The sequence below is a fragment of the Theropithecus gelada genome, chromosome 10 (genome assembly GCF_003255815.1).
Source record: "Theropithecus gelada isolate Dixy chromosome 10, Tgel_1.0, whole genome shotgun sequence".
Taxonomy (NCBI): Eukaryota; Metazoa; Chordata; class Mammalia; order Primates; family Cercopithecidae; genus Theropithecus; species Theropithecus gelada.
The window spans coordinates 24689196-24712287 of NC_037678.1; the positions used below are offsets into that span (position 1 = coordinate 24689196).

The window sequence follows — 23092 nt, forward strand, 5'->3', positions numbered from 1 at the left end:
TTAGGCATACAGACTTCTTGCTCCTGCCAGTGTAAACTGTGTGTAACGACTGTTTTCTTTCTTCTTCTGCAAGAGCTACCAGGACTATAGGCCCTGATTTTCACATTTATGACATAACTGAGTCATTATCTAGACCAGTGGTTCTCAGACTTGAATGCACTGGAATCACCTAGAGGGCTTGTTATACAGACTGCCAGCTCTGTCCCCTTCCAGAGTTTCTGATTTACTAGGTCTGGGTGGAGCCTGAGAATGTGTTTCTAGCAAGCTCTTGGGTGATGCTGATGCTGCTGGTCCAGGGCCCATACTTTGAGAACAGCTGGGCTAGAAGGATGAAGTTCCTGGAGATGAAGAACAATTCCCCAGATTCAGGACCGTAAAGACCTATCTGTAAAGAATATGTTATGTACAGTCATGCACTGCATAATGACATTTCAGTCAATAATAGATGCATGCATATACAACAGTGATCCCATAACATTATAACACCATACATTTACTCTACTTTTTCTATGTTTAAATACTCAGATCCTTACCATTGTATTACAACTGCCTACGGTATTCAGCGCAGTCACATGCTATACAGGTTTGCAGCCAGGAGCAATAGGCTGTGGCATCTACCAGGTGCGTAGTAGGCTATCCCATCTGTGTTTGTGTGAGTACGCTCTGTGATGTTCCCACAATGAAGAAATTGCCTAAGCACTCATTTCTCAGAATGCATCCCCATTGTTAAACCACACATGACCGTATTTCCATTCATAAACAATAGGACCCAGAGTGCATGGAAAAGGCCCCAGTATTTGGGCCAATGCAGGTTTGCATGGAGTCTGAACCTTTGGCTATAGATAGGACCTTGGAAAGAGGCTTGTTTCCCAGGGGCACAGCTTCCTCATCTGTAAAGCAGGAACACACCTGATATCTCACAGAAGACTGTGAGTGAGGATCAAAGAACAAAACGTGAAGTTGCCTCGCATAGTACCTGGCTTGCGTGGGAGTCCAGTAACTGACAGGTTTATCCTCTCTAGTGAAAAAGCCTTCAAAGACTTGAGATGCTGCAACTCCTATCAGGAGAAATTATCTTGAGATCACAGCGGAATAATAGCTTCCACCACACACCTTAGCAGGACCAAGAGGCCAGTGGGGAGACACTAGCATGTTTAGGGTGGGCTGAGGGCTGGTAGCCAGTGTAGATGACTGTGAGCTCCCTGAGGAAAGGACCTGCTCTCAGGGATGCATATGATAGGGAGGGCTCCATGAAGTACAAATAGCCAATAATGCCACCCTTGCGGGCTCCTGGAGAGCAGGACCCTCCCAGCACCTCACATAGCTCCTGGAGGTGGAAGGCAATTGACAAAGGTTTCTTAGATGGCATTAGTCAACCAGTAAGTAACTAGGTGGGGAAACGTGTGGAGTAGTCCTTCTTTTGGTCTGTTCCTCTCCAGTCTTCCTTCTTTCCTTTCTTCCTTCTTTCTTTCCTTCCTTTTTTTTTTTTTTTTTTTTTTCTTTTTAGACAGAGTCTCATTCTATTGCCCAGGCTGGAGTGCAGTGACGCAGTCTCAGTTCACTGCAACCTTTGCCTCCCGGGTTCAAGCGATTCTCCTGCCTCAGCCTCCCAAGTTGCTGGGATTACAGGCGCACATCACCACGCCCAGATAATTTTTATATTTTTAGTAGAGATGGGGGTTTCACCATGTTGGCCGGGCTGGTCTCTAACTCCTGACCTCAGGTGATCCGCCTGCCTTGGCCTCCCAAAGTGCTGAGATTACAGGCGTGAGTCAACACGCCCAGCCTCTAGGTTGTATTTCTAAACTGTGTCCCTTTCCCCTGCCCCACCTCCTTGGTCCTTGAGTTTAGGATCTCCGTGCCCCACTTGCCAAACTATCAGCCATGGAACACTAGCTCCAGAAGACGGTACTGGGTATTCCACACAAACAAAAGGCGAGGGGTTCCACAGTCAAATAGTTTGAGAATCCCTAAATACCATGTTTCCCACCTGGAAAACTTCAGCGTATATAAGCATATCAGGGAAGTGTGAAACTCTGCTATAAACTTTTGAGCATATTTGGAAGAGCTTTTGGCTCAACACCAGTTTGGGAAAAGCTATTTCTGTCAACTTGAATAATCACGGGCTTTCTTCTCGAGCCCCTTCTTTCATTTCCCTTAGTGCTGCTCATCAGCTATGACGATAGCTGTGTTAGAGCTGGTTGCAAAGTAGAAGTTAAAAGGCTGTGAATGAAGACGAGCAGTTCTTCCCAGGTTTAATGGCGGCTCTTTCTGAGGCTCAGAAGGTCATCTTGAGGACCAGGATGCTAATTCTTCCAGACCACTTGGGGTCCCCAGGAGTGAAGCCTCCAATAAATGATATTTCCCAGTGTGATTTCAACCCACATTATGACAGTTTATCTTCATGACCTTGTAAGATAGGCAGGGCAGAAAATCATTAGCTCTTCTTTCAGTTTGGGAAAAGGAGACATGCAGAGATAATGGACAATGGAGGTAGGACAAGAATCAGGTCATCTCTGGGTCCCTGATGTGATGGGCAGGATGTTGTAAGAAAGCGGCTCTACTCACCTGGCTGTGCCCCAGAGCCACCGCCTTCTTTTCCAGATCCAGGGTCTCCAAGAGCTCCTCCACGGCCTGGGGAGAAAAGAAGAGAGAAGTTGGAGAGCAGAGAGGGTAGGAGGATCCTAAAGGGAAAAGTCAAGCTGGCTCGATGGCTGATGCGCCAGGACGGAGGATGACCCCACATGTCTGTAAGCTTCGGCTAACAGAGCCCCACCTCACAGAGGAAGGCGCAGATGCTGAGCACCTACTGTGTACCATCCACTCTATCTTCACACACACACCTATTTGTTCCATCCTCCTATTTTACAGAGCAGAAAACCAAAGATACGAAATGAAATAAAGGATGCAGCTGTTAGGGAAATCAGTACAGAGGTTCCTCAAATAATTAAACACAGAATTACCAGATGATCTGGCCATTCCACTTGTGTGTATATACCAAAATGAATTGAAATCAGGGTCTTGAAGAGATATTTATACATTTATGTTCTTAGCAGCATCATTCACAATACCCAAAAGGTGCAAACCACCCAAATGTCCACTGATGGATGAATGGATAAACATGATGTGGTCTATCCATGCAATGGAATATTATTCAGCCTTAAAAAGGAAGGAAATTCTGACACATGCTACAACATGGATGAACCTCAAGGACATTGTTCCAAGCCAAAGAAGTCAGTCACAAAAGGACAAATACTGCATGATTCCACTTAGAAATGAGGTACTTAGAGTAACCAAATTCATGGAGACAGAATAAAGAATTATGGTGGCTAGGGGATGGGGAGAGGGGGAAATGAAGGCTTATTGTTTAATGGGTATAACATTTCAGTTTTGCAAGAGGAAGAGCATCGTGTAGATGGATGTTGTGATAGTTGCACCACATTGAGAATATACTTCTTGCCACTGAACTCTATGCTTAAAATGGTTAAGATGGGCCGGGCGCGGTGGCTCACGCCTGTAATCCCAGCACTTTGGGAGGCTGAGACGGGTGGATCACGAGGTCAGGAGATCAAGACCACCCTGGCTAACACAGTGAAACCCTGTCTCTACTAAAAATACAAAAAATTTAGCCAGGTGAGGTGGCAGGTGCCTGTAGTCCCAGCTACTCGGGAGGCTGAGGTAGGAGAATGGCGTGAACCCGGGAGGCGGAGCTTGCAGTGAGCCATGATTGCACCACTGCACTCCAGCCTGGGCGACAGAGTGAGACTCCGTCTCAAAAAAAAAAAAAAGGTTAAGATTAACTTTTATGTTATATATATTTTAATACATACACATACACACACACACACACACACACACACACAACAAAAACTAAATGAAGGGGCTTTTTTTTTTTTCAAGATTACAAGTTTGCACACAGGGCAGAGACAGATTCCCATTAAGTTCTTTCTGGCCACACCTATGTCTTGAACTGTAGTGCATGCCTAGTAATTCACTAAGTCCTCCTGTGACAGCCTCCCCACTCTATGCTTCTCTCATTGCACTTCCTGGTGACTGCCTCTCTCCCACAAATACTTGCTAAATAAATGACATGGTCACTAACCTCACCTGCCTGACCTACATTATGGCAGAGGAGCCTGTGTTTTCTGTACTGCACTATAGTATTATCCTTTTTTTTTGAGACGGAGTCTTGCTCTGTCGCCAGGCTGGGATTCTTCTGCCCCAGCCTCCCAAGTAACTGGGGCTACAAGCATGTGCCACCACGCCCGGCTAATTTTTGTATTGTTAGCAGAGACGGGGTTTCACCATGTTAGCCAGGATGGTCTCCATCTCTTGATCTCATGATCCACCTGCCTCAGCCTCCCAAAGTGCTGGGATTACAGGTGTAAGCCACTGTGCCCAGCCTATAGTACTGTTCTATAGACACAATAGGAGCTCAATAGATAGGATGACTGGATGAATAAACACCCAAACCAGAGAGATTCCACAGGGAGGAAAAGCAGCCCCATGCAGGAGAAACAATTTTACTCAAAGAGATTTCTGGATGCAGCATGGACCAATCGCCATTTAATGGAATCTTCCCCTTGTCGAATAGTTGTACAGGCTTCGAAACAATCAGCCAGTGATTTGGACTCTCAGATAAACCCAGTTTGTGCCTGGTTGCTTAGTGACTGCTAATTTCCCTCCCACCCACCCTCATACCACCCCTCACTGGTCTTTCATTCACTGAAAATCGGAAAGTCTATTTTAAGAATAAACTGTCAGAAAAGTAATTGCAATGCTCAGGAAGCAAAAGGTATTATGAAGCTGGAGTAATTTAGTAAATGAGTTTCAATTCCATGGGTCAAAGGCATCACAGAAGACTTCCTAAGATTAAAAAAAAAAAAAAAAAAAATCCCTATTAAAAGTCTAGCCCCAGACTGCAATCAGGAAGGAAGCTCCATCTTCTGACCTCCTGCAAGAACATTCCATGACACTCTTCCAAAATTTCGGTGGTTTCGCTTATCACATTTTAGCCAAACATGTTCCAAGGGAGCTGTAGGTGGTAGAAATGAATAAAACCAATATATCCAAAATATAAGGCCTTTTTTCTCTGCACAAGAAAAAATAAATTAAAAATTGACTGAAGATAAGATGGATGGATTTTTAAAAGGAAATATAAAACCAATGAAATTTTTCTAAATGTACCTTGAAGGTAAAGTCTACGGCAGATGTTTTGGGGGAAAAAAAAAATCATGATCCAGAGTTAGATCCATCTGGGTTCAGATCTTGGTTTTATCACTCCATAAACTGTGTGGCCTTGGGAAAGTGCTTTACTCTGAGCCTCAGACTCCATTCAGAAAGATGGGGACAATAACAGTACCTGTTTCAGAAAATTCTGAGGCTGTGCTTGTGCAGGGCTTTATATAGCACTGGGCGTGTAGTAGGCACTCAATAAATGTTAGGACTTATTGCATCCTCAGAGTCACCTCTGTTTTGGTCAAAACCTTGTAACGGTGCTGCAAAACATGAATGAAGGCTCCCACTTCTCAGATACACTTCAAACCCTGCCAAAGCACGTGCTCAACCCACTGTAACCGAGTTTCCTTCCAGTGCAATGAAATGACTTGGCAAAGCTCACATGTTTAGGAAGTGATGGCAGGGGGTTTGAACCCAAGGAATCAGCTTCTGATCTTCTCTCCACCCTCCAATGCTGGGATCAGTTCCACCACTCACTAGCTGTGTGACCCTGGGCAGGTCTCTTCTCCTCTCTGGTCTTCAGTTTGCTTTCTACAACATGGGGTAATTACGCCTGTCTGACAAGGATGTAGTGGAGATTTAATAAGGTCATATAAGCAGCATGTAAGGGAGATATTTCCAGAACGGTGGAGGAAGGAGCTTAATAAATCCTCTCCCCCTCCCAAAACATGATAAAAATGGATAAAATTTCCAATCACCACAAATTCAATACTCTGGAAATTGGACAATGGGATACGACAAATTGAGAAGCATTTATTCAAGAAAACCTATTGGATCTTAGGTAGAAACAATGAGGCAATATTGATTCCAGGTTCTCCCACTCACCACCCACCCCAGCTCTGTCTCTCTCTCTCTCTCTCTGCAGTAGTCCTTCCAGGGTGAGGCAGCTCTGAAAAACAGCAGCTTTGCTTCCAGAAGGGGCTCACCTGTATGGGGCAAAGCATGGAAAAAACCCACGCCTGGGAGCATTGTCAGAAACAGTAGCGATTTTGGCAGGAAACAAATGAGGAAGGCCAATGACACAGCTAAGCCTAAGGTTGTTGTCCTGATTGAGGCAAGCACTAGCCCTTAAAGAAGCCAGAAATTTAACAGGAGATACAGGAAATAGGACAGCCACAGTGGGCTTGATAAATTCCCATATATTCCTGGCTCCAGGCTAAACACAAGAACAAGAGAGACTGGAGAAGGCTCTGGCTATCTACATATCCCTATTTATTTGAACATGAAGCCATGTGTACAGGCAGAAAATATGTGAAAGGGCCAAACAGAATGTAGAGGCTGAAGCACAACTGGGAACTACCTGAATGCTGAATGCATTTCCCAACCCCCACATGGATCCAACAGGATAATGGAAAAGGCTTAAATATTCAAGATGTTTGATAACAACCTCTGCTGACTCTAAGCTATGTGGACACACGAGCAACTCCTAGGAAGTCAGCTTTAAAATAAAAACCCAAATTTTTAAAAATTGGGCAGAGATATCAGTGGTCCCACATTGTGAGGACACAGATTCCGTAATTTTAGTCAAGACAAGTTATAAGACTAAATGATTAAGAAAAGATCAGAATGAAGAGTTACTATAACATATCATCTAAGATGTCCAGTCTTCAGCAAAAATGATAGGATGTGTAATAAACATAAAATTATGATCCAAACTAAGGGTGAGGGGAAACAATAGAAGGTATTTTTGTGGGTGCTAGAATTTGGACTTAATGGCCAAAGACTTCAAAACGGCTATTGTAAATATGTTCAAAGAACTAAAAGAAACAATGTTTAATGAATTAAAGGACAGTGTAATAATAATGACTCCTTAAATACAAAATATCAAGATAGAAATTATTTTTAAAAGATCCAAAAGGAAATTCTTCATTTCAAAAGTAAATTAACTGAAATGATAAATTCACCAAAGGGACTCAACAACAGATCTGAGATGTCAGATGAAAGAGTCAGCAGACTTGAAAATAGATCAATAGAAATTACCCAATTTGAAGAACAGAGAGAAATAGGAAGGAGGAAAAATAAATAGAGCCTCAGAGATATGTACGGCAAATCGAGCATGCCAATATATGTATAATAGGAGTCTCAGAAGAAGGGGAGAAAGACAAAGATTTTATTTATTTATTTATTTAATTTATTTATTTATTTATTTTTGAGACAGAGTTTCGCTCTGCTGCCCAGGCTGGAGTGCAGTGGTGTGATCTCGGCTCATTGCAAGCTCCGCCTCCCGAGTTCATGCCATTCTCCTGCCTCAGCCTCCCAAGTAGCTGGGACTACAGGCGCCCACCAACACACCTGGCTAATTTTTTGTATTTTTAGTAGAGACCGGGTTTCACCATGTTAGCCAGGATGGTCTCGATCTCCTGACCTCGTGATCTGCCCGCCTCGGCCTCCCAAAGTGTTGGGATTACAGGCGTGAGCCACTGCGCCCAGCAAAAGATTTTAAAAGTATGAAAAACGATGGCTAGAAGCTTCCCAAATTTGACCCCCCTTCCCGCCCCCCAAAAAATCTATGCATTCTAGCAGGTCATTGAATTCCAAATAGAATAAACACAAAGAAGCCACCCCAAGATTTATTATAAACTATTGAAAATCTTGAAAGCAGAAAGAGAGGAATAACTTATTGTGTAAAGAGAAGCATCAAAACAATTAGTGGCTGACTTATCTTCAGAGACAATGAAGTCCAGAATGCAGTGAGATTACATGTTAGAAGTGCTGAAAGGAAAAAACAAACATGTCAATCAGGAATTCTGTATCTGGCAAAATTATTCTTCAAAAATGAAGGTGAAGTAAGGACCGTCTCAGGTAAACAAAGGCTGAGAGAACTTATTGCTATGAGACCTGCCTTACTGTTTCACTTATATTAAAGGAAGTCCTTCAGGATGAAAGGTATCATATCACACGTAATTCAAATACTTAATGAACTAAAGAGCATGGGAAAATAAAAACACATAGGAAAATGTAAAAATCTTTATCCTACAGAATGGGAGAAAATGTTTGCAATCTACTCATCTGACAAAGGGCTGATATCCAGAATCTACAAAGAACTGAAACAAATTTACAAGAAAAAAACAAACAACCCCATCAAAAAGTGGGCAAAGGATATGAACAGACACTTCTCAAAACAAGACATTTATGCAGCCAACAGACAAATGAAAAAATGCTCATCATCACTTGCCATCAGAGAAATGCAAATCAAAACCACAATGAGATGCCATCTCACACCAGTTAGAATGGCAATCATTAAAAAGTTGGGAAACAGATGCTGGAGAGGATGTGGAGAAATAGGAACACTTTGACACTGTTGGTGGGACTGTAAACTAGTTCAACCATTGTGGAAGACAGTGTGGCGATTCCTCAAGGATCTAGAACTAGGAATACCATTTGACCCAGCCATCCCATTACTGGATATATACCCAAAGGATTATAAATCATGCTGCTATAAAGACACATGCACATGTATGTTTATTGCAGCACTATTCACAATAGCAACGACTTGGAACCAACCCAAATGTCCATCAATGATAGACTGGATTAAGAAAATGGGGCACATATACACCATGGAATACTATGCAGCCATAAAAAAGGATGAGTTCATGTCCTTTGTAGGGAGATGGATGAAGCTGGAAACCATCACTCTCAGCCAATGATCACAAGGACAAAAAACCAAACACTGCATGTTCTCACTCATAGGTGGGAACTGAACAATGAGATCACTTGGACACAGGAAGGGGAACATCACACACCGGGGTCTGTCATGGGGTGGGGGTAGGGGGAAGGGATAGCATTAGGAGATATACCTAATGTAAATGATGAGTTAATGGGTGCAGCACACCAACATGGCACATGTATACATATGTAACAAACCTGCACGTTGTGCACATGTACCCTAGAACTTAAAGTATAATAATAAAAGAAATCTTCATTTTTTTCTTTGCTTCCCTTAACTCACCTAAAAGACATAAGATTAAATAAAAGAAAATCATAAAGCTTTATTGTTGATTTTATAACATATATAGATGTGATTTGTAGTTATCCCTCAGTATCCATGGAGAACTGGTTCCAGGACCCCCAAAGGATACCAAAATCTGCAGATGCATTAGTCCTTTATATAAAATGGCATAGTATTTACAAATAACCTACTCATATCCTTCTGTATACTTTATCTCCAGATTACTTATAATACCTAATACAATGTAAAATGCCATACAGAGAGTTATTATATTGTGTTGTTTAGGGAATCATGACAAGAAAATAAGTCTGTATATGTTCAGTACAGACACAACCATTCTTCTTTTTCCAAATATTTTCAGTAAGTTGTTGGTTCAGTTTGTGGATGTAGAACCCACAGATACATATGGAGGGTAGACTGTGTATTACGATAGTATCACTAAGGTAGGAGGAAGACACGAGCTATATTGGAGCAAAGGTTCTATATTTTCCCAGAATTAAGTTAGTATTAATCTGAAGTGCAGCATCTTGAATTACAAAACATACTGTAATCCATAGAACAATCACTAGAAGGGGTAGTCAAATGGCCCCCTGGAAAATATCTAGTTTACACAAAAGAAGGAAGTAGGCTTTGCAGACGCTGCCGCCGAGGAAAGTCCTGTACTACTAGCTGTGGTCAACCCTACCGTGTTCTTCGACATTGCCGTCGACAGCGAGCCCTTGGGCCGCGTCTCCTTCGAGCTGTTTGCAGACAAGGTTCCGAAGACAGCAGAAAATTTTCGTGCTCTGAGCACTGGAGAGAAAGGATTTGGTTATAAGGGTTCCTGCTTTCACAGAATTATTCCAGGGTTTATGTGTCAGGGTGGTGACTTCACACGCCATAATGGCACTGGTGGCAAGTCCATCTATGGGGAGAAATTTGAAGATGAGAACTTCATCCTAAAGCATACAGGTCCTGGCATCTTGTCCATGGCAAATGCTGGACCCAACACAAATGAAAAAATGAACCCAGTTTTTCATCTGCACTGCCAAGACTGAGTGGTTGGATGGCAAGCATGTGGTCTTTGGCAAAGTGAAAGAAGGCATGAATATTGTGGAGGCCACGGAGCGCTTTGGGTCCAGGAATGGCAAGACCAGCAAGAAGATCACCATTGCTGACTGTGGACAACTCGAATAAGTTTGACTTGTGTTTTATCTTAACCACCAGACCATTCCTTCTGTAGCTCAGGAGAGCACCCCTCCACCCCATTTGCTCGCAGTATCCTAGAATCTTTGTGCTCTCGCTGCAGTTCCCTTTGGGTTCCATGTTTTCCTTGTTCTCTCCCATGCCTAGCTGGATTGCAGAGTTAAGTTTATGATTATGAAATAAAAACTAAGTAACAAAAAAAAAAAAAAAGAAGGAAGTAAAGGAGGAGAGGACCAAAAGAAGGTGTGAAGCCCACATAGAAAATAGCAAAATGGCATGTGTAAATTATATTACAGATCAATATATTGAACACCTTAATAAAAAGGCAGAGATTGTCAATTTGGATTTTGCAAAAAGAAGATTCAACTATATACCATCTGTAAGAGTTGCAGTTAAATGCAAAGATAGGTTGGAAGGGGGGAAATGAAATAAGATCTATCATGTAAACACTAAACATAAGATAGCTGGAGTGACTATACTATTATCAGACAAATTTTGTTTTAAATTTTGTTTAAAATTGAAAACAAAAATCATTACTAGAAAGAAAGGGAGACATTTTATAGCAATAAAGGGTTAATTCATCAAGAAGATACAGCATTATAAATGTCTGTACCTAACCACAGAGCCCCAAAACACGTGAAGCAAAAACGCATAGAATGACAGCATAAATAGAAAATTTAACAGTAATAGTTGGAGAGCGTAATACCTGACTCTCAATAATTTACAGAACAATTAAACATAAATGATAGCAATACGCCAGGCACAGTGGCTCACATCTGTTGTCCCAGAACTTTGGGACACTGAGGCCAGAGGATTCCTAGAGCCCAGGAGGTCGAGACCAGACTGGGAAACACAGTGAGACCCTATCTCTAAAAACCAAAATCAGCCAGGTGTGGTGGCATATGCCTGTAGTCTGAGTAACTCAGGGGGCTGAAACAGGAGTATCACTCGAGCCCAGGAAGTCAAGGCTGCAGTGAGCCATAATCGTGCCACTGCACTCCAGCCTGGGCAACAGAGCAAGACACCGCCCTGTCTCAAAAAAAAAAAAAAAAAATAGCAATGATATATAAGACTTGAACTATACTATTAACCAAATCACCCCAACTAACATCTATAGACAACTCAACAACTGAAGAATACATGTTTTTTACAAGCACACCTTGAACACTCTCCTAGATATATAATATTAGGCCATAAAATAAGTCGCAATAAAACAAACAAACAAAAATAAATGTAAAAGTACTGTAATCATATCAAATATGTTCTCAAACTAAAACAGAATTAAATCAGAAACCAACAAGAAAAAAGGTGAGAAAGTTCCAAATATGTAGAAATTAATACACTTCTTAATAAACAATGGGTCAAAGAAGAAATCACACTAGGAATTAGAAAATATCTTGAACTAAATGAACATTTTTATGTAATGCAGCCAAAGTAGTACTTTGAGGAAAATGTATGCTTTAACCATGTATATTGGAACAGGAGAAGGATTTTGAATCAATAATTTGAGCAAGATTCCATTTTAAGAAACCAGGAAAAGTAGAGAAAACTAAACTCAAATCAAGTGAAAGGAAGGAAATAATATAGAGTAGAAATCAATAGAAGACAAAAGAACCAAAGAAAACAGAAAAACAACAGAGAAAAAAATCAGTGAAATCAAAAGTTTGTCCTTTGAAAAGATAAAATTGACAACGTTTATTTACACTGACCAAGGAATAAAGAGGCAGAAAGAAAGAGATGCTACTAATTAGCACAGTCAGACCAATAGAATGAATTTAGATTATGAAAATAAACTCTTTATTTACGGCCAATAAATATCTGACAAAGGTTCCAACACAATTCACTGGGAGAAATAATAATAGTCTTTCCAACAAACGGTACTGGAACAATTGAATGTTCATATGCAAAAAAAATGAATGTAGGCATGTATGTTACACCGTACACAAAATTAACTCACAACAGATCAAATGTCTACATGGAGGAGCTAAAACTACAAATCTTCTAGCGGAAAATGGGAGAATATCTCTGTAACCTAGGGGTAGGTAAAGAGTTCTTAGATATGAAAAAAGCACCAGTCACTTAAAAAATTAGTAAACTGAACTTCATAAAAATTAAAATCTCCATGCACCACTATGAAAATGAAAAGACAAGCCACAGGCTGGAAGAAAATATTTTCAAAGATACATCTGATAAATAATTATGTCTAGAACAAATAAAGAACTACTACAACTCTATAAGATAAACAGCCTAATTACAATGGGCAAAAAAAAAAAAAAAAAAGATTTTACAAAAAAAGAAAAAAAATAGCTACTAGGCACATGCAAAAAAAAAAAAAAAAAAGTCAACATCATTAGGGAGAATGCAAATTAAAACCACAATGAAATGCCGCTTTGTATACAACAGGATGGCTTAAATCAAAAAGGCAAACAATTCCAAGTATTGATAAGGATAGAAAGTGAAACCCTCATACATTGCCAGTGAGGATGAACAATGGTAGAGCCACTTTGAAAAACAACTTGACAGTTTCTTTAAAAGTTATATTTAAAAGTTAAACATAAATTTACCATATAACCTAGCAATTCTCCTCCAAGAATGCACCCAAAAGAAGTAGAAACACGTTTTTACACAAAGACTGATGTGCAAATGGTTCACAACATCCTTTTTCATAATAGTCAGAAAATCAAAAACTATTCAAATGTAGTTTAGAGATGATCATTTGATTAAATATCTACTACTATTAATCAAAAAATATTTTATCTTAATTATTTGAGGTTTCTAAGGCAAAGATTAAAGCCTTCATTGTATAGCAGGGGCATTAAAATCCATAGAAATAGTAGAATTTTACTATTTTTACAACAAAATCGTAATGGATTATATTTATTATTTATTCTGTATATATGAAAGTCACCATGTCAATATCTTAAATTACTCAATCTTCCTATCAAGAGTATTAGAGACTATTAGTATGCCATTTTAAGATAATAAAACTAAGTAAAAGAAGGGCTAAGTGACTTGTCAAATGTCACACAGCCAGTGAGCAGATTAGACACAGTACGTGCTCAGAAAGCCAGACTCCAGAATCTGTATCCTTAACCTAGAAAGCCAGACTCCAGAATCTGTATCCTTAACCTATTAAGCTATCCCACCTCGAATTCACAAATGGTAAGATTCATTCAATGAAGCAGCCCAGGCATTGAGCATAGATGGATCATCGTTTTCACTGTAAGTCAACATTACACCTCAGCAAACATGGCTCTTGGCAAACCTGAGATCTCTCCGCCTTAAGTGTGAACATTCCAATAGCCTGTGTCAAATTGAGCCCAGATTTTGGGGTCTAATAGATTTCAGTCACATCCAACCCACAGCCCCCACTTACACCGTTCCATTGTTTCCTAGAATTTTGCAAAGAGCTTTCTCTCCAATGTTGAAGAAGGGCGTACCCAAAAAGCATATGGGCTGACATCTCACATTTGGCTGTATATGCCAGACAGGCAGAGAGACTCCAGAAATGATGAAGAGCCATAGCTGCAAAGTGCTTCCCCAACTCACTCCTCAATGAACAGCTTGATATGAAGAATCTGTGTCTATGGAATAGGACGCTTATCCTGTGAACCATTTGGCTGCCATTCATATAGCACCTGCCCCCATGAAGCCCACACCATGGTCCAATGGCTTCCATATGTTGAGCTCCTACAATGTACCAGACACTTTGCTATGCCATACTATATGTTGCCTATGGTCATACATCTATCAAGTATCAAGGGCGTGGATTCATAGAGAGAGATAGGAAGAAGACACAATTTGAACTCAAGTCTATCTGACTCTAAATCACATACTTTAACCACTGAGCCTCTCTCACAAGTGGCCAAATCATTCCATAAGGGTGCTAACTGTGTCTGGTTTTTAACTATTTATGCTCAAGGCTATAAATGAAATGCCTGGAAAAAGGCAGAAACTATCCAAAAACCAAATGCACATGCACTTACCAATGTAATTGGGTTGATTAAAATTAAGTGGAAAACATGTAAAATAATTAAAACAATAGACCCAGCTCACAGTGTGCGGTGGTTCACACCTGCAATCCCAGCACTTTGGTAGACCAAGGTGGCTGGATCATCTGAGGTCAGGAGTTCAAGACCAGCCTGGCCAACATGGCGAAACCCAGTCTCTACAAAAATACAAAAACTAGCCAGACGTGGTGGCGCGTGCCTGTAGTCCCCAGCTACTCAGGAGGCTGAGGCAGCAGAATTGCTTGAACCCAGGAGGCAGAGGTTGCAGTGAGCCGAGATAGCACCGCTGCACTCCAGCCTGGGCGACAGAGCGAGACTCTGTCTCAAAAAACAAACAAAACAATAGACCCAAACTGGAGGGAGACAGCAAGGTGAACAAGAAAGGGATGATGAATAAATTTCAGGAGCAAAGGTGGTGGGAGCCCCTGAATAATTATTCAGCACCTAGACAGCAGACAGTTTCCTCTCTGGCCATGGGCTCATAAGGGTTTCCTCCCAGCAGATAAAGACTCTTGAGATGAATTCACAGGAAACTGGGAATGTCCACCAGGGTGGGAGACAGAATAACAGTGGCCGCCTTCGAGAAGATGGATTGACAGCCCTTAATTATGTTCTTCAGCTCAAGTCCTCAGGGACAGAGATTTTGCCGGCTAAAATCAATCAACACTGTAGACACTCTGCGGGGAGGAGGGTAGGCCCAAGGGTTTCCTCACATCGATCAGAGACTTGGCAACTCCTGCTTTAGCAGCAGAATAATGGAAGGGACCAGAATCTGGGACTTAGCCAAGGTGAGTTGAAAGAGCGCCTTCACTGACCTGCCTGAAATTCCACCCTTGTCTTCACTCTATGTAGGCTTCGGTGTAGGTTAAAGCATCATCTAACCAGAGGGAGTAGCCTGGGAGACAGGAATGGAACCGAAGATGATTAGAGGGAGAAGACAGGGTCATTTGGGAGGCTTCAGTATGTGCCTGGGTGTCTAGAGGAGACAGGGGACCCCGGAATAGCCAGAGGTCAGCATGAGGACACTGCTTCCTAGAGAGGACCATGGAATGGGCAGCATGGACTTCGCTTCCTTCATAATTTTGCTGAAGCCAGTCCAAGTCATAAAGATCAGGTCTGCTATGCCATGCACCTGCTGAAACCCTTCAGAAGAGCATCGCTGAACACCTGATAAAGCCCAGACTCTCCAGCTTGGCTAACAAGAACCCAGAATTTGCTTCTGTTAAAGTCCTCAGCCCCTTTTCTTGGCACTTGGCATCTTTTATGCTCCAGCACCATGAAACTATCTATGCACCTCCATGACTCCAGATCTTTGCAATCCTGTACCTAACATGAGAATGTCCAGTAACCCTCCTCCTACTCAGTTCCTCCAGATAGTTTCACAGACCTTATCTCAAGCATCACCTACTTCTGAGATGTCTTCCTTGAGTGCCCCGCTCTCACCTCCCTTGGAAACATCAAATGTTTTAGTGGCATCTCCTGGGGTGTACCAAAGCCAGCTCTGTATGGAAGTTGCTGGTGCCTAGCACAGGATCTGGTGAAAAGCAGGCACTTGGTTAAAGCTGGATGAAATTAATGATAATTATTTAAAGTTAATATCCATGAATGGCATGTCCTGTAACGAACTGCACTAAATATTTTGCCTGCCTTCAGAGGGCTTCCATTCAAGTCCTGTGTGAACATGAAAAGATGCTCAACACCCCTAATCATGAGGGAAATGCAAATCAAAACCACACTGAGACACCATCTCATACCCATTAGCATGGCAACTATCAAAAAACAAAACAAAAAATAACACGTTGGCAAGAATGTAGAGAAATTGCCATCCATATGCAGTATTGGTGGAAATGCAAAATGGTACAGCTGCTATAAAAAACTGTATGGCAGCTCCTCGAAAAATTTAAAATAGAATTACCATATGATCCAGCTATTCCACTTCTGGGTATATACCCCAAAAAACTGAAAGCAGGGTCTCACCAGGGCCTACTGGAGGGTAAAGGGTGGGAGGAGGGTGAGGACTGAGAAACTACCTATTATGTACCATGCTTATTATCTGGGTGATGAACTTGTCTGTACACCAAACCCCTGTAACATGAAATTTACTTCTATAATAAACCTGCATGTGCAACTCCCCTGAACCTAAAACAAGAGTTAAAAAAAAAAGAAAGTAGGGTCTTGAAGAGATATTTGTACATTCAACCCAGCAACCCCATTACTGGGTATATAGCTAAAGGAATAGAAATCATTCTTTTGTAAAGACACATGCACATATATGCTCATTGTAGCACAATTTGCAATAGCAAAGACATAGAATCCCCCTAAATGCCCATCAGTGACAGACCAGATCAAGAAAATGTGGTACATAGACACTATGGAATACTATACAGTCACGAAAAAAAGAGTGAGATGACGTCCTTTGCAGAAACATGAATGGAGCTGGAGGCCATTATCCTTAGCAAACTCATGCATGAACAGAAAACCAAATACCATATGTTCTCACTTATAAGTGGGAGCTAAATGATGAGAGCAAACGGACACATAGAGGGGAACACCCCACACTGGAGCCTGTTGAAGGGTGCAGGATGGGAGGACGAAGAGAATCAGGAAAAATAACTAAAGGAGGGAGAGAATCAGGAAACACAACTAATGCGTACTAGGCTTAACACCTGAGTGATGAAATAATCTGTACAACAAACCCCCATGACACAAGTTGGTTACAACAAACCTGCATTTGTACCCCCAAACTTAAAATAAAAGCTAAAAAGGAAACATGGAATCAACCCAAACATCCACTGACAGTTGAATGGACAGGTAAAATAAGGTACACATCCACAATGGAGTATTTTTCAGCCTGAGGAAGGAAATTCTGATACATGCCACGATGTGAATGAACCTTGAGGACATTATGCAAAGTGAAATTAACCAGTCACGAAAGGACATATGCAGCATGATTCTACTTCTGTGATGGACTTAGAATAGTCAGATTTATAGAGACAGAAAGCAGAACGATGATGGTCAGAGCCTGAGAAGAGGAGGAATCAGGAATTACTGTTTAATGGGTACCAAGTCTCGATTTTGCAAGAAGTAGTTATGGAGATGAATGGTGCTTATTGTTGCTCAAAAATATGAATGTACTTAATACCATTGATCAATACACTTAAAAATGGTTATGGTGGTAAAGTTCTTGTTATGTGTATTTTACCATAATTTTTTTTTTAAGCCCTATGTCAGGAATCTGAGAGCCTGAGTTCACATCCCAGCTCTACTGCTACCTGGCTGGGTGGTCATGGCCTCAGCTGCCTACGCTGTGAAATGAGGATGATTCCCAGAGTGGGAAGGCTTTATATTTTGAATACTGTCTTAGCTCATGGCTCTGTAACCTTTTCATAGTATGTCTGATATTTTGTAATGAGAGTTTATGCATCCGTGATAAAAGACATATGCTACTTCTGTTTCAGGAACACAATATATCCATCAGGTACCCACCAAATGAGAGTACTTCATTGGGAAACAGTCTTGGCATGAAACACCAACATTCAGACCTCACCTGCTAGACCCACAGGGGACTTCACCAAGACCCATTTTACACCCTGACAATGAATCCCCTCTGCTGCCGTCTAGTGTCTAATGACAATATTGACCTTTTCTAGCTGTCAACCTTGTCTTATTAAATCCTGAGGTCTTAACTGCTTTGCACACAGAAACTGATAGTTTGCCCACCCGAGCACGTGTTCATGTATAATTCATGGCATATCATGTGGCCTGACAAATGAATATTTATCAGCTTTTTCATAAGAGGCAGGATGGTGTTTCTTTTTGTTGCTACCAAAAATTCTATGCTGCAGCAAATAAAATTTGTGAGCAAATAAAAAAAGAATAAGCAGCAGCAAAAATTCCCAACCAAGTCCATTCTCCTTGTAATTTTCCATTTTCTGAGGCCTCTAGCATGTATGGAGGTGGTTTTGGTTTGGCTACAACAGAGAACTGCTGACTCATTCAGAACAGAAACGCTTCCATATGCTACACCCTTTCCCTCCACAAAAAAACTCCCCCATACGTGACTCCTGCACCACTTTCAACCACAGAGGAGCCCAAGACCCTCTCAGTGGTTCCATTCAGCCCCTCTGAATGAAGTCAAATTTGGGGAGACCAAGAATAAGGAACCCCTGAACGAAGACTGGTACAGAGAGGTTGATGGCACCAAGTCAGGCAGGATTTCATGGCTTCCAAAATGGGCCACTACCCAGAGAAGGGATAGCCCTGTGCCACAGACATCTGGGGATCACGTCCCCTCCATAGTGAGTTAGGAGGGCCCTGCAGAAGTCACTGCCTTGTCTACTGAAAGTGGCTTGTGCCCCGGTGCCCACTGCAAAGAAGAACTAAGAAGACACCTAAGAATTGTGACTCTGTTTACTTCTAGTCTTCTGACTCATGCATTGAGGACTGCAGTGCTGATGATCTCAGGCACACGCAGGCACGTGCAGTTGCAACAGGATTGTGAACACGTGGTCTGTGCGACTTGGGTGTCATCACCCTGGATCTGAAAGAGGATGATGACATTGATGGTGCTGCTGCTGATGTTGATGACGGTGGTTAGTGTATATTGAGCCCTTACTGTGTCCCAGGCCCTGTGTAAATGAACTATACTATTACATGCCATTCTCAGAACACTCCATTGAGTGGCATGGAGTACTCTTTCATCTTGCTATTCAGATCCCAGCTTAGCTATTACCCCCCATCACATCCGCTTGTTTAATTAGTTTTTGTAGCACTTATCCTGAAATTATGTGGATTCCCCTATATATGTTCTGCATTGTGGTCCTTCCCACTTTACAGATGAGGAAAGGGAGGCAGAAGGATGACATAACTAGTTTACATTCACGCAGCCCCAGCTGGGAATCAAATTCAGGTCGGTTTGAACTACCTCCCTTTATGAACTATGCTCTTTAAACTATCGTCCCCTGGAATGGAGAAACTTGAGTCCAAGGAGCAAACCCACAAATGCCTGGCTGTGTGGCCTCGGGAGCGCCACTTCATCTCTAAGAAGCGTGGTGTTCTCTTTTGTAAATGGGGTGTAATAGCTCTTCTTTTGCAGGGCTGTTACGAAGATGAAATAGGGCTTTGCAAATTCTAACAAGGTCTCTAATCATTGATAAGCCTGTGGCCATTCTTAAGAGAAACATTTTTTGAAAGTCTGGCACTGGAAGCAGAGATGAGATTCCATGAGTTTACGCTGTAGTTGGAGGAAGAAGACACACAGGGACAAAAACACAAAGTTAGGCCTAGGTATTCATTCATTCATTCACTCAACAAAAAAATTACTGAGCTCTTGCTGGAAGCCAGAAAACATAGAGGAGATTCACATTATTTCAGATAAGTGCTACATATACATCAAAACAAGAGGATGTGATGGTGAATGAGATCTGAGCTGGGATCTGAATAGCAAGATGACACCAGCCATGCAAAGATTTGGGGAATGAGTGCTCCAGGCAGAGAAAACAGCTCGCGCAAAGGCCCTAAGGCGTGATGTTCATTAGAATTCTCAAACACTGAGCCCTGATGTAAATATTTCCTAAACATTTTAGACCCCGAAGCCCTCTTTTCATAGACCACCTCAGGGTGCTGGTGCTGAATGGAACACACTTTGCAAATGATGACTTTTCACCCTTTTAGCTGGGATGCTGTCTTCTCATGACTCTATTCTTATTCTTTTCCTAAAGTTCCTTATGTAGGGGCCAGAAGGGTCATTCTGGGCTGGGTCGGGTCCCAAATGACATTGTTGTGTGGGTTCGGTCTAGAGCAAGGATTTGAGCGAAACTTCATGCTGCCCTCAGCACTGCCCCCATGGTCCTGCTTTCAGATTCCAGCTGGTCCAGATGCCCCCTGGGGCAATCCCTTATAGAACACAAGCCCATCAGACCTCAGTCAAAGCCATGTTGCCCAGGCTGGTCCTGAACTCCTGGACTCAAGCAATCCACCCACCTGGGTCTCCCAAAGCACTGAGATTACAGGCATGAGCCACTCACCGTGCCCAGCCTTGGAACATATCCAATAACCAACATATCCGTATCTGGGGCCTTCACCCCTCTTGCATGTGCTCCACCTACCTTCCTTTCATCTATTCCCTCGGAGGTCGACATGAGCTTCTTCAGGAGTGGAGGGTCCAGCACCTGGAATTGCCGGCGGAAGTGAGTGAGCCCAATGTGGTCAGCATAGCCTAGGGAGGTAGGAGCAGGCAGGAGAAGAGCACAGAGTCCAGATGAGAAGACCCAGCCCGGTTCCCTAAACCCCCAGACAGGAGTTCAGGGCCCTGCTCCCAGCCTGGCTACTAAGTTGCTGCATGGACTCATATCTTGGGGCCTCAGTTTCTCCACTTGTTAATTTAAGAGACTAGATTTGATCAGCACTTCCCAGAGGTGTTCCTGAGAACACAAACCCTATAAAATGCTCCACTGCAAGTGTGAAAAAGCTGCACACTCATCTGCCTCTTGGAAGAGGCATGTCAGCATCCAAGTCAAGGACTCTGAGAACTCGTGCAGGGCAGATGCCCGATGAGCCTTGAGTTTCCCAACGTTAGCCCAGAGGTTCCAAAACCTGTTTGACAAAGGAAAGTGTTTTGTTTAACACGAATTACCACCCCATACACTGTATGTGAAGCATGCTGCATTGGGCAGTATCTAAGGGCTTTTGTAAGTCTACCATGCAGGGTGGACACAGCTGCATCCTTCTATGTGGGGAACTAGGAAGAGAAGGGGTGCCTGAAAAGCTATTGGGAGAAAATGACATTAGATTCAGTTTGTGAAGAAGCCATAGGGTTTTCCAAAAGAACTTGGTATGGAAGAGAAGTCTAGGCAGAGGGGGCTGTACAAACAAGAGCCAGATCAGGGAAGTATAAGTTACGTTCTAAGACTGGGCATGGTGTCTACAAAAAATACAAAAATTTGCCAGTCATGGTGGTGCATGCTGTAGTTGTTGCCACTCTGGAGGTGGGAGAATTACTTGGGCCCAGGAGGCAGAGGTTACAGCAAGCCATGATCGTGCCACTGCACTCCAGCCTGGGTGATAGAGCGAGACACCGTCCCAAAAAAGAAAAAAAATTATTTTATAGTCCACAGTCACAGCCAGCATTTACTGAGAGCTTATGTGTGCAAACCACTAGGGTAACACCTTCCTCGTGTTACAGACATTCATGGGCCTATATTATTATCCTCACTTTACAAAAGGGGAAATTGAGACCCAGAGAGATGAATTCACCTAGTTACACAAGCAAAAATAGTAACTGTCTCAGCTGGGACTCAAACCCAGGCAGTAGAGAGTAGCCAAAGAAGAGCAGAAACCAGGTCCCAAAGGAAATTGAACTCAAATTCCAGGTCTCGAGATTTAGACTCTTCCCTGGGTGCGAGAAGAGCCTCGATTGCTTCAGAAAGACCCCTCGCGTGACTGGATCAGAAAAGGTATGGTAAAATCTCACTCCACTTTTGAGACTTCACGATAAGCCAGATGCATCAACTAGGAAGAACAGCAATCGTGTGTGTGGCTAATCCTGGAAGACTTCCTGGGGAAGAGGAGGGTCTCAGACCAACTTTGAAGGATGCAGACAGCACAGAGATGGGGGACCTGGGAGGTTACAAGCCTCCTTTAGGGCAGACCTATCTGCATTCACGTCCCATCTCTGTGCTTACGAGCCCCACGACTGGGAAAATGATTCACCTTTTTGAGATTCAATTGCTTCACTTGTCAGATGAGAATAACAAGATCTATCTTCACATGGTCACTATGAGGATTAAATGCGATGACAATTATAGTAAAAGCAGCTAATGGGTATCATGTGCTTTTCCACAACCTGCCACTCTTCTAAGCTTTATTGTCTTATTAACGCACCCAGCCCCACAGCAGCCTTCAGAGGTATGAGCTATTATAGGAGAGGAAAGGGAGATAAGCCCTAGCGAATTTCCTAGAGTCACACGGCTGGTGAGAGGTGGTGGATCAGAATCAAGGCCAAACCATCTCCCTCCAGAGTTGGAGCCGTGCCCACCAGGCTGCACAATAGGCAATGTTTAATGAGTTTACTACATACCTTTAGCACAGTGAGAATGATCTCATTTGTTATATCTGACAACACAGTGTCTAGCACGTAGTAGGTACTCAATAAACAGCATGCATGGGTATGTATCACACATGCATGTGTATGTAGGCATATATATATATAATATGCACAGATTCCAAATAATAAATATTTGATGTATCTGTGTATGCATACAAATATATCTCATGTGAGTGTGAAAGAGACAGATATGACTTACAATAGAAATAAAAAGAGGAAACGAACCAGGTCTAGGAGACAGAAATTGGACATTTCTACCATGAGATATCAAGCCTGCGCTTAGTTGGAAAGCTCATCCTGGCTGAGTTGGGCTGTGCTGAGAACAGAGAGGGCAGATAGTGTCGTGAGGTCCCGCGGACACAGGAACGGGACGCCCTGACCCTGAATGCACACAGGTATTCTAACAGTCTGATCCAGGTCCAGGGTGCCTGCAAAGGCCCAGCACTTCCTGCCAAGCAGCCAAATAGAATCGATTCAGTGTGGGGGACCAGCCACTGGCTGTGACCATCCCCCTCTTCTCGTGACATTATCTGTCTCCCTCCTCTGCGGCTGTGCGGGCGGGAGGGAAAATCATTGATATGTTCAGCGGAGTGGGGGGTCTCATCT

At 42.5% G+C, this 23092-nt stretch overlaps 1 protein-coding gene and 1 pseudogene across 2 annotated transcripts in view; one reads left to right on the forward strand and one right to left on the reverse strand.

Moving 5' to 3' along the window:
- Positions 1–23092, reverse strand: part of MYO18B (myosin XVIIIB) — a 287077-nt gene that overhangs the window by 172445 nt on the left and 91540 nt on the right. Inside the window, exons 20-21 of the mRNA XM_025399134.1 lie at positions 20490–20599; positions 2569–2634 (exon numbers count right to left, since the gene is read on the reverse strand). Of these exons, the coding sequence (XP_025254919.1) occupies positions 2569–2634; positions 20490–20599 (176 nt within the window). The remainder of the gene's footprint in view (positions 1–2568; positions 2635–20489; positions 20600–23092) is intronic.
- Positions 4091–10579, forward strand: LOC112633121 (annotated as a pseudogene). The gene is made up of 2 exons (XR_003121492.1): positions 4091–4147; positions 9793–10579. The product of XR_003121492.1 is annotated as a peptidyl-prolyl cis-trans isomerase A pseudogene (transcript).